This window comes from Equus asinus, chromosome 2 (assembly GCF_041296235.1).
Source record: "Equus asinus isolate D_3611 breed Donkey chromosome 2, EquAss-T2T_v2, whole genome shotgun sequence".
Lineage (NCBI taxonomy): Eukaryota > Metazoa > Chordata > Mammalia > Perissodactyla > Equidae > Equus > Equus asinus.
Genome location: NC_091791.1, coordinates 58,391,303 through 58,408,523, shown reverse-complemented (window position 1 = coordinate 58,408,523; position 17,221 = coordinate 58,391,303). Strand labels below are relative to the sequence as shown.

Below are 17,221 nucleotides of genomic sequence, written 5' to 3'. Positions count from 1 at the left end.
GCACGGGAGGCTCCAGCCCAGTGCACACGCACAGCTAGGAGAAGCCATTTCTTTAGGTAGTAACACCAAAGAACGGGAGAGGCCACTCCAAACCCGGAGCAGGCAGCCTCGGGCCCACTGCTGACCCACCCCCCAGGCTTCAGTGTCCCAAATTGGGCCTCAGGGAGGCCCCCTTCCATCCTTGCACCAAAAAGGCGTTGCCAAGTTCACGATGAGGGCTTCCTCACCCTCTCCCCACCCAAACAACGCAAATGAAAGACCTAAAAAAACCATCATGTCTTTATTGTTTAATTAAACTGGCTGGGAGGCGCAAGAGTGGTGCGCGTGGGAAACACCAGCTGTGATTAGTCAGAAACTCCTGTTAACTGTGTACAAAATGAATGTTACAAAAATCACATAAAAAACAGGGTCAGCAAAGCTGCAGCCCTTGGGAAGGGCTCAAGGCACCTGGAAGGCTAGGAAATGGGCCCAACCTGGCCTCCAGGGCGTGGCCCAGAGACTGGGGGCCGGGCCGCGCCCTCTCCTCCCCTCTGTCAGCACAGGGCACATGCTCCCTCCCTGCTTACAAATCGCTACAAGACTGCCCTCCTGGGGAAGCACGACCACCAGCCAAGACACTGTCAGGAGTGAACCCACCAGGCCGGGCACTGAGCTCCCCTCCCCGGCGGCCCGGCCTGGAGAAGGGACGCCCTCGTGGCCCCCACCCAGCAGCCTGGGCTGGCAGAGTCCCGGCCGGAGGGCCTGGGGTCCGCCCCTGAGACGCAGTGGCCCAGGAGGCCTGAGTCGGGTCAGCGCCACGGTCCTTTCCAGCCTTCACGCTGGCCTGTGCGGGTGCCCGGCGTGGTCCTGATGGGGCCGCTGCCCAGCCACGCCCTAATTGGGGTAGCACATGCAGCACCCTGTGCCTGCTGCCTCCACGCTGGGCTTAGCGCCAGGCCCCAGGAGCCCGTCGGTGACAGAGTGCTCCATGATGATGTCCTCCACCCGGGTGATGTACAGGAACGTCAGCAGCACCCCCAGGAACTGAGGAGAAGGGGCAGGCGGTGAGAGCTGCTGGGGACCTGGGTGGCCTCTGCAGTCCCCAGCCCCCGGGGCAGTCAGTCACGTGCACTCACACACAGTCACCTGGGAAACCCCCAGGGCACAGGCTTCCCCCCAGTGCTCCACTACCCCAGCAGCCCAGCCTGGCCCCGCCTCTGCCCCTTCCAGGAAATCCCAGAGACCTTTCGGTGCCCCGTCAGCAGAGGCTCCTCCGTTCTGGGATTCCTGTCTCCATCCCAGCTATGCCACTCACGATGTGGGGGACCTCAGGCAAGTCATTTAACCTTGCCGAGCCTCGGTTTGCCCCTCTGTAAAATGGGCATAACTGTACCCCCCTCCCCTCACAGAACTGAAGGAGACGGTGCCCGTGAACCACCTGGAAGAGCTTTACAAGCCATGCTATCGCCATTCGCCCTCCGGCCCTCCCAGGGTGAGCCCAGATTGCTGGTGCAGAGCCTTCCTCACCCAGCCCCTTTGCACCTCTCTGCTCTCCATAGTCACCAAGCCACACTTTATCTGAACCCACAGTCTGCCCGCCACCCATACCTCCAGCTCCCCGCCCCGGGTGGAGGGAGGACCAGCCCACCTGGGGGAGTAGAATGCCCAGGAGGAGGCCGGCCATGATGGTGTAGTTGTCCATGAACCAGATGAGCACAGCGTTTGTGCAGCCCCGCACATAGATGACGTCCTGCACGCTGAGGCGCTGCCGGGGAGGAGACTGGCTGAGCACCTTGCCAGATCCCCCCTCTGCCATTCACTCAGGGTCCAGGCAAGTCCCTCAACCTCTCTGGGCCTCAGTTTCTCACATGCAATGTGAGAAGGTGGCTCTAGACCACTGGGTCTCAACACAACAGGCAGTACTGCTCCCTAGAGAGCGCTGGGGGCACAATGGTGGCACTTCAGTTGCCGCAGCAATGGGGTCGGAGGCTGAGGGACTTCAGAGCTAAGGACAATCCTGTTCCACAAACAACTGCCCTGCCTGCCTCTCAGGTGTCCCCTAGGCTTTCGTGTGGGTGAAAACCCATCCATGGTTATCAGCCGAAAGCCTGACTCCAGGGACATAAAAACCCAGTGTTTTCTGCGTGGTTTTACTATGCACTGAATTTTGCAAAAATACTGCTATGTAAATTAAGGAATGGTTATACTTCATTTTGTTCTGAACCTTATCAAGAATTGTTCACCATTTTCAAAAAACAATGCCAATGGCAACAATAAAGCCCATGGCAGGCAAGCTGCCAACATAACACCCCCTGGGTATCAGCTGCCCCGTGGGTGCGAACCCCGGCCTGCCTCATTGTGTCCTCTGATGACTCCATCCAGCACTGAGCCTTACGTGTTGATTTATGTCATATGGTTGTAAATGGTTTTATTTTATTTTTCCTTTTACCCTAGATCATTATGTTGTTTTGAAATTAGGTGTGTTGGTCGGTTACATCACCTGTGAACTACATTTGGGGATAATAAATAGGGCATTACCAAGTGTTTATTATAAAGACTGGTCAGCGGGTCTGATGGGTTGAGAACCACTGCTGGTCTAGGGCTCTCCAGCTTAAATGTGTCCTATCGCCTGTTGGGTCCCACCCCAAGAATGTGCCTGGGGGTACTGTTGCTGCAGGTGTGGGGACCTCAGAGAACCACTACTCAGAGGCATCTCAAGTCATCATTATTTTTAGTCCCTTCTCAGCACCATCCCAGCTTCTCTCCTCGTCCAGGGGAGCTGCCCAGGAAGCTGACCCAGGGGGATCCTCCAGAGGGCTCTCTGCCTCCAGGACTCCAGGTCCCGGACTGAGGGGGCCAGTGTGAGCCATCTGCAAGCTGGTGGCTCCAAGGGCAGAGGCAGGCTGGTGGTGAGCACAGCTGGGCATACAGGCGTGCCCCACACAGGCAAACCCTGGCAGGTGGCCTCTCCCAGGCTGCCGGGATTCTTGGCTCCCTGACTGGTAGGGACGGAAACCCCCGGCAGTCCCTGGCTCCTGTCCGCAGCCAGGCAAGCTGGGAAATCTCAGCAGCCAGGAGCCCCACTCCTAGGAACCCCTCCAATCCCCTGGGGACTGGACAGGAAGAGCAACCTTTCTGGAGGAAAGAGATTTCAAAGACGTTACCTCCTTGTCAATAGTTTTGTAGCCACACATGGTGTTGACAACTTCTGTCTGAAATAGAAATGTGTATTAGCTAACTGTTCATGGTGCTATTATAAAAGACACTAGTATTCTCCCCACTTTATGGATGGAAAGAGCTGGGACACAGAGAGTTGCACTGTCTGTTTGGATGGAGCTGAGATCCCCAACCCAGGCAGTCTGGCTTGAGTCTGCATCTTAACTTCCGCCTCCAAGAAATGCCTAGGGAGGAAAGGGGGAGGCCCAGTTCCATGGCATTTGGGTGGGGGACCAGTCCTCCACAGCGGCAGCCTAGGAATCCAGAGAAAAGCGAGCTGCCCTAGGGTGCCCTGCTGCGGCCTCCCCTGAGGCACGGCTCTGCAGACGCTGTTACGCCCCGTCTGAGGTCAGGGCTGGGCTGTTTCTGCTCCACCAGCTCTTATGAAGGAATAAACCTCAGACCACAGCTGGGACCCAGGCCAGCTGTGGTTTACCTGAGGGCAAGGCTGGGGTCTCTGAGCACACGGCTGCCCCTGCAGACTGCCGCCCAAGCTCCTCCCTGGGAAGAGAGCTGCTCTCAGGAGCTCCCAGCTGCTGACTCATCTCAGCGCAGGGAGAGCCATGATGGGCCCTAGACCCCTCAATCCCTCCCAGCAGGCTAAGTCTCACAGCTGGCAGGGCCCCATCACCACCTGTGCCCCTGTGAGTCTCCTCCTTCCACAGGGAGAGAGCAAGCTAGATGGCCTGGTCCTGCCCCTCCACATCTAAGTGAAGCTGCTGTGGGGTCAGGGTGTCACAGGCATCAGCAGAGTGGCGGTGTGGGCTCTGGCATCACAATACCTAGTCCAGATCCTGCTCTGCCACTTACGAGCTCTGCGACCAGCCTTAGGTGTGCTGCCAAGGGACCGGCACATGGACGCACTAAGTATTTGTCCAATGAATGAATGGGCTCCTTGGTCTCTGCCATAAAGCAGTGGTGATCAGTGAATCTGCCCCATGGGGCTGCTTTGAGCATAAAGTGAGATATACACATAACGTGCCGATCCCAGGGCCAGTCACAGAGCACGGGAACACCACCTGCAGTGACCGTGTGCAAGGTCCCGCTTCCGGAAAGGGAAGGGCGGGCGTCTACTCGCCTTCCACAGGAGCGGGTTGGACCTCGGACGTCATCCAGATCAGCCTAAATGTCAGGGCTGGTGTGTGGGCAAAACCACCCCCCCAGTCCAGACCATCCTCCAGGTGCCCTCAGCCCCAGCATCGCCCGGCATCCACTGAGCATCGGCCAGCATTGGGGCCCGTCCAGGCTGTGAACATGACCCCCACAGAGAGGGTCAAGCCTGGGAGCAGTTTCATGAGAGCACAATGGGAACGGGGCTTTCTGCCTCGTCCGTGCCTTCATTCAGTCATTCACTGAACAAGTATTAACTGAGCATCAATTATGCGCCAATCACTGTTCTAGATATTTGGAATGCAGAAGAACAAAACATGTCCTTGCCTTCATGGAACTTATATTCTAGAAAGGAAGACAATAAACATAATAACTAACTAAACCATATGGTGTGTAAGAAGGTGACAAAAGTAACTTCACCGTTCACCGTGGCCCTAGTCCTCAGGGCAGACCCACGGGCCCTGCCCTCAGGGAGCAGACCTGCAGCTGGCAGAGGCCTCCCTCACACCTGGAGCCCAGAACGCTTCTTCAGGCCCCGGCGGGACTCACCTCCCCCTGCCAGGGGAGCCCCCCTCCAAGGAGGGGTGTGGGTAAGATGCATCCACAGTCATCCGCCTGGGTCTGACCACAGAATTGAGATTCCAGAGGCTCTGCTGAAGGTTCCAGGCCCTGAGACCAGCTGTGCAGCGGCCTCTCCCGCCTGGCACAGGGCCACAAGGCGGGAAGTCAGAAAAGGGGACTCCCGGGCAGCCAAAGACGGATATGGCCACGTTCACAAGGGTCATTCATGTGTCTTCTCTCACCCTGACGCAGGACCGATGAGTGGGTTATCTGGGGTCTGAGCAGCTAATAGGAGGGAGCGAGGCCTTCAGAGACAGGCCCACAAGGAGTAGCCAACAATAAGGGAGTGCATATCGACAGAAACTGGACATGAGCGCGAGCAGGCCCAGCAGTGTAGAAGCAGGCTGCCCGCCACCCCAACAGGCTCGGGGGCGTCACTGCAGGCGATGGTGCTCCACATCCTCCAGGGAGGACCAGGAGGGCTGGAGGGGCAGTCCCGTGTGAAGGCAGGAAGAATTCTCTCCCACTCAGGGGAGAGACAAATGCCCCCCCAAATCCTCTATAGGAAGCCAGGAGGAAGACATTTCTTTTTGAGAAAAAAAAGTGACTTTCCCTGAGGAACTGGTGTGTTTTCTTCTGTTGAACAGTAACAATGTCACAGATCATCTCTCCCTTTCTCCTGAGGCTGCCAGGAAGCCTTAAGCCACCAAACGTGGCCTCATTTCCGGTGATTCCATAAGCCCTTTAGGCCTGCCTATCAGTATTTACAGTTTTCTCCGTCGTCTGGCCCTCCCATTTTAGAATATAGTTTCCATGACCCTATTTCTTTTTATTTTAGTTTCTTATTTTATGCACTTCCTATGTGCTCATTCAGATCCTTGGTTGAACGAGATAATGTAAAATAGATTCATACACAAATGCAACAGATTCTACCAAGGAAGGAAACATTGTCATTTTCTTTTCACATTTAGAGAAACCATCCAGGTGTGGTGGCACAGGAAGGACGGAGCAGTTTTGTAACCCAGGACCAGAGACAGCCCCACCAGGTGAACACCTCCTCACCTGATGTCCCCATCCAGATGCTGGCTTTAGATTCCCTTTCTCCGCAGATAGCATCCATGTTTATACTCCCAGCCTGGACCTCTCCCCAAAGCTCCAGACTCCTACATCTAACTTCCTCTGACAGCCCTGCCGGAATGTCACCCAGGCTCTCAAGCTCCCTGTGTCCACACTGAGCTCCTGGTCCCCCAGCTGGCCTCCCTGCGGTCCTCCCCTCTAAGCAACGGCAGCCCTGCCTTTCTTGTGGTTCAGGCCAAACTCGGGGAGTCCTCCTTGATTTCTCTCTTTGACTCACCTCCCACATCTGATCTGTTAGCAAATCCTGTTGGCTTATTCGCAAAACACAGCCGAGTCTGACCATGTTTTACCCCCACCACCGCCACCACCTGACTCTAAGTTTCTGTCCTCTCCTAGCTGGTGTGGTGGACACTGTGAGGAGCTGCCCAGAACCCGTGCGGCGGCTGGGAGCCCTGCCAGCGGGAGCCCTTAGCCGTCAGTCCCCGTGGCGACTGTCACACATGGGTAATTTTATGTGTCAACTTGACCAGGCCTTGAGATTCCCAAATATTTAGCCAAACATTTTTCTGAGTATTTCTGTGAGGGTGTTTTCAATGAGATTAACATTTAGATCAGTACACTGAGGAAGACACATCGCCCTCCCTAATGTGGGTGGGCCTCATCCAACCAGTTGAAGGCCTGAATAGAATAAAAACCTGAATGAGAAAGAATTCTTCCTGCCCGACTGCCTTCAGACCTGAACTAAACCATCGCTCTCCTAGGTCTCGGGCCTGCCAGCTCTCGGACAGGAGCTGCACCATCGGCTCTCCTGGGTCTCAGGCCCTCGGACTCGGAAGGAACCAAACCATTGGCTCTCCCGGGCCTGGAGGTTGCCGACTCACCCTGCAGACCTTGGGACTTGCTTGCCTCCATAATTCCATGAGCATGTTTCTCACAACAAACCTCTTTACACGCACGCACGCACACATCCTATTGGTTCTGTTTCTCTGCTGCACAGAGCCAGCAAGTCCCCTTGCTTGCAGGACACTGTCCCCACGTGACGCCTGGTCACTGTGGGAGTGAGAAGGCCTAGCCCCCGGGCCCAGCACCGGGCAGCTCTGAGGGATCCTTCCAGATCACCCACAGACTCAGTGGTGGTTCCTACTGAGACCGCATCGTCGCTCACCTGCACCTGTGCCCAGCCCTGCCTCCGTCACCTCCCTTACAGGAGTTGATCCTCAGAGCACCTCCTGCTCAGCCTCCTGACCACTAACCAGCATCTCAGAGTCCGCTTCCCAGGCGGCCTGGCCTCTGACACCTGGACCGCTGCACTGGCCCCTAATCAGACTCTCCGCATCCACCTCTGCCCCACAGCAGCCAAGGTGATCCTGGCAAAGCACAAGTCATACCTGCCACTCGGCCACTGAAGCCCTGTCGTTTGACTCCCTGTCACTTAAGGGAACACCAGACTCCTGACTGCAGCCTTCGGGGCATCAATGACCTCCCTGACTTCATCCGCTACTATCCACTGCCCCCTCTGCCCTAGCCACGCTGGTTTCTGTCCTGTTTCTCCAACACACCAGAGCAATTTCCACCTCAGGGCCTCTGCACTTGCTATTCTCTCTGCCAGGAGTGCCCCTCCCCCAGATAGACATGGCTTACCCCCTCACTTCCTTCAGGGTTTGACTGAGAACCCACCTTCTCAGTATCTGAAAGTGCAATCCACACCCCACTTTACTTTTATCCTTAGCATTTATCACCTTCTCACACACTGTCTCTTTCACTTACTTATTTCCTTTGTCAATTTTCCCCACCAGGACCTCAGCTCTGTGTGGGGAGAGAGTTCTCTGTGTGTTTGCTGTACCCCTAGAACTGCATCTAGCACATAGCAGGTCCTCAGTAAATATTTGTTGAATGAATGAATGAATACAAGTGGGACTTTCACATCTCCAGTTGGACATTCGGTCCCACTGCCCTGGGCGACGAAGCTCAGGCTCACCCCCACAGGCCTCTCTGCAAACCCTGGGCTCCTCCCCAGCACTCCCCCTGCCCAGAGAGCTACCCTAAAATGGCAGCTAAAACTTCCCAACCAACCCCCGCTCCCGGCCCGCGCGTTTTTAGGGCTAGTGCACTTGGCACTGGATCCCTGACTCATGAGCGAGGCCCCCACCCCCACCAGCAGCTGCTGGGTTTACAGAATCCGGCAGTGGGCACAGAATGGTGGAGCTGTCAGGAGAGAAATTTTCCATGACTATTCGGGCCATGAGTAATTGCAAAGCTGCCTGCCTCGTTCCAATCCAGAAACCAGGCAGTTTTTGGACACAGGAGTCAAACAGAGAGCTGACGAGCCCTCTCATTTGTACGTAGTGACGGCACAGGACAGCCTCCCAAGTGGCTCAGGAGGTGCCAGAGCCGAGAGGGTCCTGCTGGGCAGAGGCAGAGGCTGGCATTCATGTCACCAGACCCTCTTCCAAGTGCCCTGTTGCTGAGGATCACTAGGACCTCAAGCCCAAAGTCCACCAGAGTTGCCCGCAGTGCAGGCCCTGCTCCAGCCCTCCAGCTAAGGCCGCAGAGCCAGCCGGCCCTGCTTAGTCCCCTGGCCTGGAGCCCTCTCCCTCTCTCATCTTGCTTGTCCCGCAGCCCAGAGAATGGCTCTGATGCTGGCCGCCTGCATTCCATCCCAGCCCTATCAACCTTAAGCAGGGCACCCAGCCTCTTGGTGCCTCGATGTCCTCCTCTGTGCAGTGGTAAGATAACAGCACCTACCTCCCAGGGCTGTGGAAAGGACTAAAGGAGTTAGGAGTCAGGAACCCGGAGCAGGTCTGCACCTGCTAAGCATTCAGTATGATTAACTACCACTCCTAATAGAGGGAAGGCCCCCACCCCCAGCTGTACCCCTTGAGGCTCAGGAAGCCTCGGCAGGGACCACCACCTCCCGCCTGCCCCTCCCACCCCCCACCCACCCCTGTCCCGAAAGACAGGGAGGTGCCTGAGCAGTGGGGGTGGCCGCAGAAGCGGTGGGTACCGTGTTCCTGAAGCAGCAGGTGTAGGGCACACCACAGGCCAGGGGCCCGGGGGCGCTGCAGTCGTGGTACTGGTTTATGCTCCAGTCTCGGTAGTCTTCACCGCCACAGCACTTGAACTGAGAGAGGAGGCAAGCAAGGAAGGGAACTAGTGTCACGGCCAAGGCCCCGGCAGGTGGCACGCGGGCCCTGCCAGAGACGCTGCAGTTTAGGATGTGGGTCCCCCTGGCAGGGAGCAGATGAGGCTGCAGGGCATCAGGTCAGAGCTCTCCAAAAGCGGCCTGGCCTCCCGGGAGGGAGGGAGCACCCCATCACCGGAGAGGTGTGAGAGCCAAGGCTGGGCAGCCTCCAGGTGGGATATCGGGGTGGTGACAAAACTCTAGAGGGAAAGTCCTTCCTCTTAACCGGATTCCATCTTCATGTCCCCAGTGCAGGTGCTCAACCTAAGAAGGTGGCCTTTAGGGTCCCAGAGTCTGGGATTCTATGCAAGCCGCCACAACCCAGGGCCCCTGCACCACACTGCCCCTCCCCCACCAGCCCCAGCTCTGCCTGTCCTGCCCTTAGCAAAGGGGCACTCACACCTCACATCCTGCCCTGGGCTCAGGACCCAAGTGACTCAAAGGCCAGTGTCATTTCCCCTTAGCTTAGCTCCTCCCTGCATCTCCCCTGTAATGGTGCCACACCTGGGGGAAGCAGCTACTCTACCGAGGTGCTGGCATGTGCCAGGCACGGTTCTGGGCACTGAGAGAGGAGGGTGAACAAAGGCACACAGCCCTGCCCATGCAGGGGGAATCTGGTAGAGGAGATGGAGAGTACCAACTAGTTGAAAGGCCAGTGAGAGCTCTGTGAACCAGGGAGGTGAAAAAATGGGGCAAGGAGCGGGGAGGGCGCCTGAAGGTTAGGAGGCCAGGAAAGGCTGTGAGGAGATGACATTTAATCTGGAACATGAACAGGGAAAAGCCAGTCAACACGTGCAAAGGCTCGGTGTGGCAGCAGGTGCCAGAGGCCAGTGTGTCTGGAGCAGAGCGAGTGAGAATGGAGGCGATGAGGTTGAGGGTGCTGCACAAGCTGGACTGTGCAAAGCCTTGTCAGCCAGAGTAGGCAGGGGGCTGGGACTGCATTGTGAGTGATGAGAAGTCACTGGAGGGCTTAACCAGGGAAGCCATATGGTTGGAGGTCCTAGTAGAAACAGAAGGCAGACACTGATTCAGAGTCTCCACAGAGCCCTTTAGGCTATGAGTCTTGGGGACCTGGGAGTGCCTCTCCGGGGTGCAGTGCAAAGGGCATTTGCCTTGCAATCAGACAGATCAGAGTTCAAATCCTCACACCACCCCTCCTAGCTGTGTGAGTTTGGGCAAGTTGATCAGCCTCTCTGGGCCCCAGATCCTTGTCTGTAAAGCAGGAAGAGCAATGCCAGCTTTGCACAGCTGAGCTGAGGATCACAAAGAGAGGCCGTGCATGAAGCACTCAGCATAGGGCCTGGCACCAGGCAAGTGCCCAATGAACATGAGCCACCTTCCATCCCACCCCGGGAGAAATGAAATCCCCAAGCCAGCCGATGGCTGGTTCCAACAAAAACATCTTGCTCCACCCGACAGCCAGAGTTGGCAAACACATTTCTGGCAGAGAAGGGTGCACCTGTCGTGACCACAGCGAAGGCTTGAGCCAAGGGAGTGGCCACTGCGGGTGACCCTGGGTGTGGTGACATGCTGGTCCCCACTGAGGGCTGGCATGGGAAACCAGGCCAGCTCAGGCCCCCAAGATCATGTCCCATGATATGCTGCCTGGGCTGAGCGGACCACGCCCTCAAACCCGGCTCCTCCTCACCCAGGAGAAGAGGACGCTGAGGAGCCCCCAGCTGACACTCACAGCCTCACCGCATGCCTGGCTCCACGCTAAGCACCTCTGAATAAGCAAGGCCATCTCCCCGCGACTCCGAGAGGAAGGGACCATTAATTAGAGTCCCCTGAGCAGATGAGGAACCCGGGGCCCAGGAGTAAATGAGACGGACATGTCAAAGCCACGGAGGGCAGGGACTGCCCTGGCACCTGCTATAGTTTTTGCACCAACGGACTTGGGTGGACCCTGGGGGAGAGGGATGGCATCCCAAAATGACAGTTACCACATTGAAAGAGGTGTCACGGAGGAAAGGGGAAGTCTTGTTCTGTTCCCTGACATGGGGGAAAGTGGAATCAGGGAAGAGCTCTCGCCACATCCCAGCTGTCCTTGACTTGGCAGGAAGTGAGCTCCCCGTCACTGAAGGGATTTGACAGAGGGCACTTTAAACTGGGTGGCTTGGAGGTCACTCCCACCTCAAGGAAGGAGCATCTTTGCCCACTGGAGAGGGGCACTATGGGACCCTGCAAGCTTGTAGCTACACCTGATCTTGTCCTTTTTTTTGACGGGGAAGCCCATGTAACTGGAGAGGGACAGGGCAAGGATATTCCGGACAGGCAGGTAGACAGAGGACTGTTTGAGAAGGTCAGGCCCTGGTGCTCCCATCCTTGGTGGCCATCCGTGGCCCACCCTTGCCTCCCAACTTGGCCAGCCACCAGCTTTAGGAATGAATAAGCCACGTGAGCCCTCACCCTCACCCTCTTGAGCGGGGTCCCAAGTTGGGGGCAAAGGGCATGGGAGGCACATCTCTGACCCAAAACACCTGGCTCACCTCCTTCTGAACAAAGTCCATGATGTTTTTGAAGTCCAGATCGTCATAGTAGTTCTCAATTCCTCTTCGAATGTTGTCATTCAGAAAGTCGATGGTCTATTTAGATAGAGAAATTATAAAAGAAGAGGACCACAGCCTCCCCCTACGGAGTCCAACCCAAAATTTCCCAGAAGTCTGGACCGGAACAGAGTGCCCATGCGCCCGGGTGGCCCCCACCCCCGCCGGCACGGGGCCCTCGTCCACTCCCCACGCTGCACCACGGCCTCCCCGCCCACACACGCTCTCCTTGCCCCCAATGGCCCCTGATGCCGGAGCCCCTCTGCCGTGTCCCAGCAGGCGTGATTCACCCCATTTCCTTTACAAATCAGACAAGCCAGGCCCCAAGGGGCTGCGGCCCTGCCTGGGGGACCCGGCTCTGAAGCAGCCACGCTGGGCTGGGACTCAGCCGCCCCCATTCCCAGCCTGGTGCTCCTTCTACCTCCCAAAGACAGGCCTGAGCTGAACCTTCCCTTTGGCCTCCAGACCTCCTCTCCACTCTTGTCTACCATCTGACCCCTTGTGTTACAGATAAGGAAACTGAGGCCCCCAGAGGGGGCTGACCCTCCCCAGGTCACAGAGCAGGGTGGTTAGGGGCCCAGCCAGGACTAGACATGAGGCCTCCACATTCCCACCCGGGCCTCTCTCCATCACCGCCGCACTCTGGGCCCCACGGCAGGGCTGCCTCCCAGCTTGGGCCGGGACAATCCCCCCAGGAAGAGAGAGCGCTGGCACGCCACCCTCTCCCAGTCACGCTGAGCCTCCTGGATCAACAGCCCGGCTGTTGTGCTGAAATCAGGAGCACAAAAGGCCCCACAGCAGGAAGGGGCGGGGGCGGGAGGGTGGGGAGCCCAGCTCCACGCAAAGGGCGACAATTGGGCCTTTCAGAGCAGGGAGGCCCGCGTATCATCAGAGATTGTGCTGGCACAAAGGGGGCATTCTCGGCTCTGGAGCCAGACGATCCCTGGGGGAGGTGTCTACGGGCACACTGGGACAGCAGGGCCCTGAGTTCCAGGCCCGGTCCTGCCACTGCAGCCCCGCCACAGCTACTTCCCCTCACTGGGCCTCAGTTTCCCATTTGTGAGCCAACCCTGCAGGCCTATTTTTTTTTTCCTTTTTCTCCCCAAATCCCCCCAGTACATAGTTGTATATTTTAGTTGTGCATGCTTCTAGTTGTGGCATGTGGGACGCTGCCTCAGTGTGGCTTGATGAGTGGTGCCATGTCCGCGCAGAGGATCCGAACCAGTGAAACCCTGGGCCACCAAAGCGAAGCACGTGAACTTAAACACTCAGCCACAGGGCTGGCCCCAGCCCTATCTTTAAGACATGTTCCAGCTCCAAGGATCAAAGATGGCCGAGAGGAGCTGTCAACCTCCTGGTCAAGAACATGCCCTGCAGCCAGCCAGGCCGCAGACACTTCACTGAACCGCTGAGGCTCCGTGTCCTCACCTGCAAAATGGGGAGGACCATCCTCCGCCTCGGGGACGTGGTGACATTTAAATAAGCCAAAGCTACAAAAGTGCCTAGCGGGACACCAGGCACACAGTAGGTCCTGGTATTCTTATTGTAGATCTTTCTTTTTCCAGGAGACATATACCCTATGGTAGCACTTCATACCCATCAAGTCATCAGTGGAAAATGGCTAATCCCAAGGGAAACTGAGGTCCCAACTCTTGTCCAAAACACCTACTGCAATGAAGGCAGCCTCCGGGGCAAGAGCTGGCCCCTGGCCTGGGACCTCTCACAAACACCCTGCAGCCCAGAATGGTGATGTGACTTGTCCAAGGTCACCCCACTGGCCAGTGGCAAAGCGATGCTGGAACCAAGGTGCCAAACTCCTGGCCTGATACACATTAAGAAGCCAAGATAAGAACCCGAGGTTCAGTTGGGTACCATCTCTCCAACCATCTCCTGTATCCGTAGAGGAACAAAGCATGCCACAGCTGCCTCCCTCCTGACACACACTGCTCCAAGCCACGGTCACGAAGGACACTGGCTCAGGGAAACTTGGCTCTGTGACCAGAAGGAAAACCCTCTGCTGATGACAAACAGCCACTCTGGAGCAGACCTGGCAGCTGAGGAAGGCTGGATGTCAACCTTGGGAGGACAGAGAAGACACAGGCATGGGGCCAGCCCCTCTCCCATCTGAAAGGCTCTGCACTCACCAGGCCTACATGGGTCTGGCACTGGAGTCCAGGGCAGGGGCCAGGTGAAATGGCTGCTGCTGGCCACATGGTCTGGGCAGAGCAGGGACCCACCTGGCCTCAGGCCCACCCTTCCCAAAGGTCCCCAGGTCTTTAAGCCTTTCCAACCTTGCGTGTCTGCTTCTCTGGGTGATGAAGGGACAGGCCAGCCAGCTCCGGGGCATGGTTGGGGGTGTCTAGGAAACAGGACGTCAGGGTGGGGTCAGTCTGCCACCCAGGGTAGGGCAAGGGAATGAGCTCATGGTATTGAATGGGGTGCTGCACAGGGCCCTTGGCTGGGCTGAGGGGCAAGGGGATGATGCTAGGCTCAGGGACACATCTAAGGCCACGTGCATGGCAGGGAGGGAGGCTTTCTTCCACTCTCAAGGCACTGCAGACACAGTCTTGGCCCACCATGTCTCTCTGCACCTACGCCAGCCCACTGGCCACCTCCCACCTCCCAGCCCCTCCACTGGGTAACCTTCCATCCCTCCCACGGGGTCACATGCTCTTTGGACTCCCTCAGAGCTGGAGATGAGGGTGGGCAACGAGGGCAGGAGGCCCAGGGCAAGGTCAGCAGAGCGGATGCCAGGGGTCCAATGGGAAAGGCTCACCCTCCCACTTTGGTGAGCAGCCCTGACCTCTCTTCCCAAACCTTCTCAGTCTCTGAGCAATTTCCAAAGGCCCTGACTCCAAAAGAGGCCTCTTGGTGAAAATCAGGCCTTCCCTCTAGCAAGCTGAGGCAGGCCCCTGCAGGGAAGGGAGGCCCCGCTGGAGGCCTCAGAATGGACAGGAAGAACAGATGGTCCCAGCTTCACAGCGGCAGCTGCCCTCGGTTCCCATCAGGGACTTTTCTGGGTCACGCTGACTCTTGCAAATGTGCGCTGCCTTTGGCACTGTGTGTGTGTGTGTGTGTGTGTGTATGAGAGAACATGTGTGTGAGAGTATATGTGTGTACTGGAGAGACGTGTGGGACATTTAGGTGGTTCCTGTGCTGTGATGGGGGTGGCGGGATGGATGAGAAACTCCAGTGAGGTGACAAGTTGAGCGGTTCATTAATTAACCGTTTAAGTGCTAACGCTATGATCAGCTATGTTCTGAGGGACCGGGGCAGCCACTCAGAGGACATGCCCTGTGGAAGCGCAGCAGGAAGGAGAAAATTCTGGCTTCCTCTGCTGCATCCAGAGGCCAAACACACCAGTGCCACCTGCCCTGCTCTAAACCAGGTCATGCCAGCAGGGGCAGCTGCAATGAGGACTAGGAAACCACCTTTCATGAATGGCTGGCATGGCCTTAGAAGCCACATGGCCTAAGCTAAATTAAGCAAAGGGTAAGCGAATATCAAAGGCCACAGGATTTTCAGAGCATGTTGTTTAAGACACCAGACTCAAGCTACAAAGAAGCGTCCTCTCTAGTTCTAGTTTTAGAGATACCCGAGGCCTCCGCCTCACCCCTCTCTGTAGAGGTGCTTGGAGTGCTTTAAATGAATGAGGAATGGAAGGGGTGGGGACAGGTGGCAGCAGCACCCCCAGGACGGGAGGCTGGAGGAGCAGGGAGAGGAGGGAAGAGTGCAGGGGCAGCAGCTGGAGCTCCCACCAGGCCTCTGGGGATGGAGCTGTCCTGGTTTCTTGCAGGCTGCTGGCAGCTTCCATTGCTTCCGTATCAGCTTCTGAGACCCAAGGCTGGGGCGGCCTGGCTGCTGGCAGCCCAGCTGGAACCACTGCCGGCATGGTTCTCATAACATGGAGCAGGTGCTCAGCCTAGGACTTCCTTCCTTCCTTTGTGCCTGGGCTGAGCCACCATCTCGGGGCTCCCCTTAGTCCCCCTAGAAGATGGAGACTCACCCTCATTGCCCAGACCCCCTCCTCCATTGCAGCCCTGAGATGGGCCCAATCTGACAACCATGGTTGAGGAGAACCTGGGCAGAGGAAGAAAGAGGATGGAACCTGAAAGTTCTTTAGAATATTTGCCAGACCCTCCTCAGACCCGGCCAGAAGTCATGGGTTTAATCCCCGTGGTGGGGGAGGGTCACACTTCAGCTGCCCTCCGGCTCTCCTTCTAGGTTCCTGCTCTCACTCCCAGTGGCTGTCCACAGTGGGGTGCACCAGCTGTGGGAGTCTGGCCAGATCTGTGCAGAACTTTCTCTACTTTGCTCTAGGTGAGAAGGATATGTATGTTCAGGTGCTCAGCCAAGCAGGCCACGTGCCATGTGTGTCTCCTTTTTCCATGCCTCTGACTTCATGGTGAAGCCCAGAGCCAGCTGGTGCCAGTGCCATGATGAAATAAACAGGCTAGGTGCCACCCAGTTCCTTCACCTGGTGCTGGGTATGACCACAGCACCTGTGATCAAGGGCAGGATAGAGGCCGCTCCTCCCCTGCCCCGGTGAGAGAGGGAAGGAGGCCTGGGATGGGGGTACAGATGTACGAGTTACAGCCCAGTGCCCTTGGGGTGTCCCTGCTCAGTTCTGCCTGCTGGGAACACACAGACAGGAGCTACCCACCTCCAACACCCCTGACACCCTCAAGAGAGGCCCTGGAAGAAGCTGGGGTGATAGCAGATCGAGTGGGGTGAGACCCAGACAACTGTGGAGGTCATTCAGGTCTCCTCCCACTGGCTGGGGTCAGAATGCTGCACTTCTCCTGCTCCTGATGCCCGGGCCCTTGGGGCCCCCTGCTCTGTGCCCTGCTCCCCAATACATGGTCACTAGACCCTGTATAAGCAGAGAAACCACTTCAGTCTGCCCGCCGGGTCACGCCTGTCAGCAGAAACCTCACCCAGGGTCAGGGGTTGACGGAGAGTTTCTTCCTGACACTCGGGAATCAGTTTATCTTTCAAGGCCTGCCTGTGGCCACACTCTGTGCACCTTCCTAGGAAGCCAGTGTAAAGTCATTAGCCTGATGATTTGTCACCATAAGTAGATTCTTAGAGTTCACAGGTAGCCTCTGGGGCTAGAGATTGAACTTGTTATAGTGTGACTCAGAGAAATCTACCTTCTTTTAGCAAGGAAAAAATGGAACTGGGAACTCACCTCCTCCGGGAGACTGACCTTGATTGCTCTTCACCTTTTTCTCCACCTTATACTGTCCCTTCCTGCCACCATCAACACCAACACCCAGCCTGCTCCTTCCCTATCCTCACCATTGATCTGTCTCCTGTTTTACCAAATCACATTGTATTACAATTGGAAGGGACATTATTTTTCTCTACATGGTATTTTTCCCTTGATTATAAAACAATAAAAAGAAAATTTGGGAGCTAGGGAAAAATATAAAGGAGAAAATAAAAATCACCCTAGTCTCAATCCTTAGAGGAAACAAGAGTTAATATTTCTATTTCCTTCAGAGTTTTCCAGGCCCACTTTTTTCACTGTGGAGATCTTACTGCACTT

General features: G+C 56.6%; 1 protein-coding gene across 5 annotated transcripts in view; it reads right to left on the bottom strand.

Moving 5' to 3' along the window:
* Window positions 1–265: 265 nt before the first annotated feature.
* TSPAN15 (tetraspanin 15) overlaps window positions 266–17,221 on the bottom strand; it is a 52,884-nt gene continuing 35,928 nt past the window's right edge. For all 5 annotated transcript variants that reach the window (XM_014862807.3, XM_044756321.2, XM_070489254.1 and 2 more), the window contains 5 exons: window positions 11,614–11,709; window positions 8,948–9,064; window positions 3,144–3,191; window positions 1,628–1,744; window positions 266–1,023 (listed from right to left, as the gene is read on the bottom strand). In XM_014862807.3, the coding sequence (XP_014718293.1) occupies window positions 874–1,023; window positions 1,628–1,744; window positions 3,144–3,191; window positions 8,948–9,064; window positions 11,614–11,709 (528 nt within the window). In that variant the 3' untranslated portion in view covers window positions 266–873. The remainder of the gene's footprint in view (window positions 1,024–1,627; window positions 1,745–3,143; window positions 3,192–8,947; window positions 9,065–11,613; window positions 11,710–17,221) is intronic.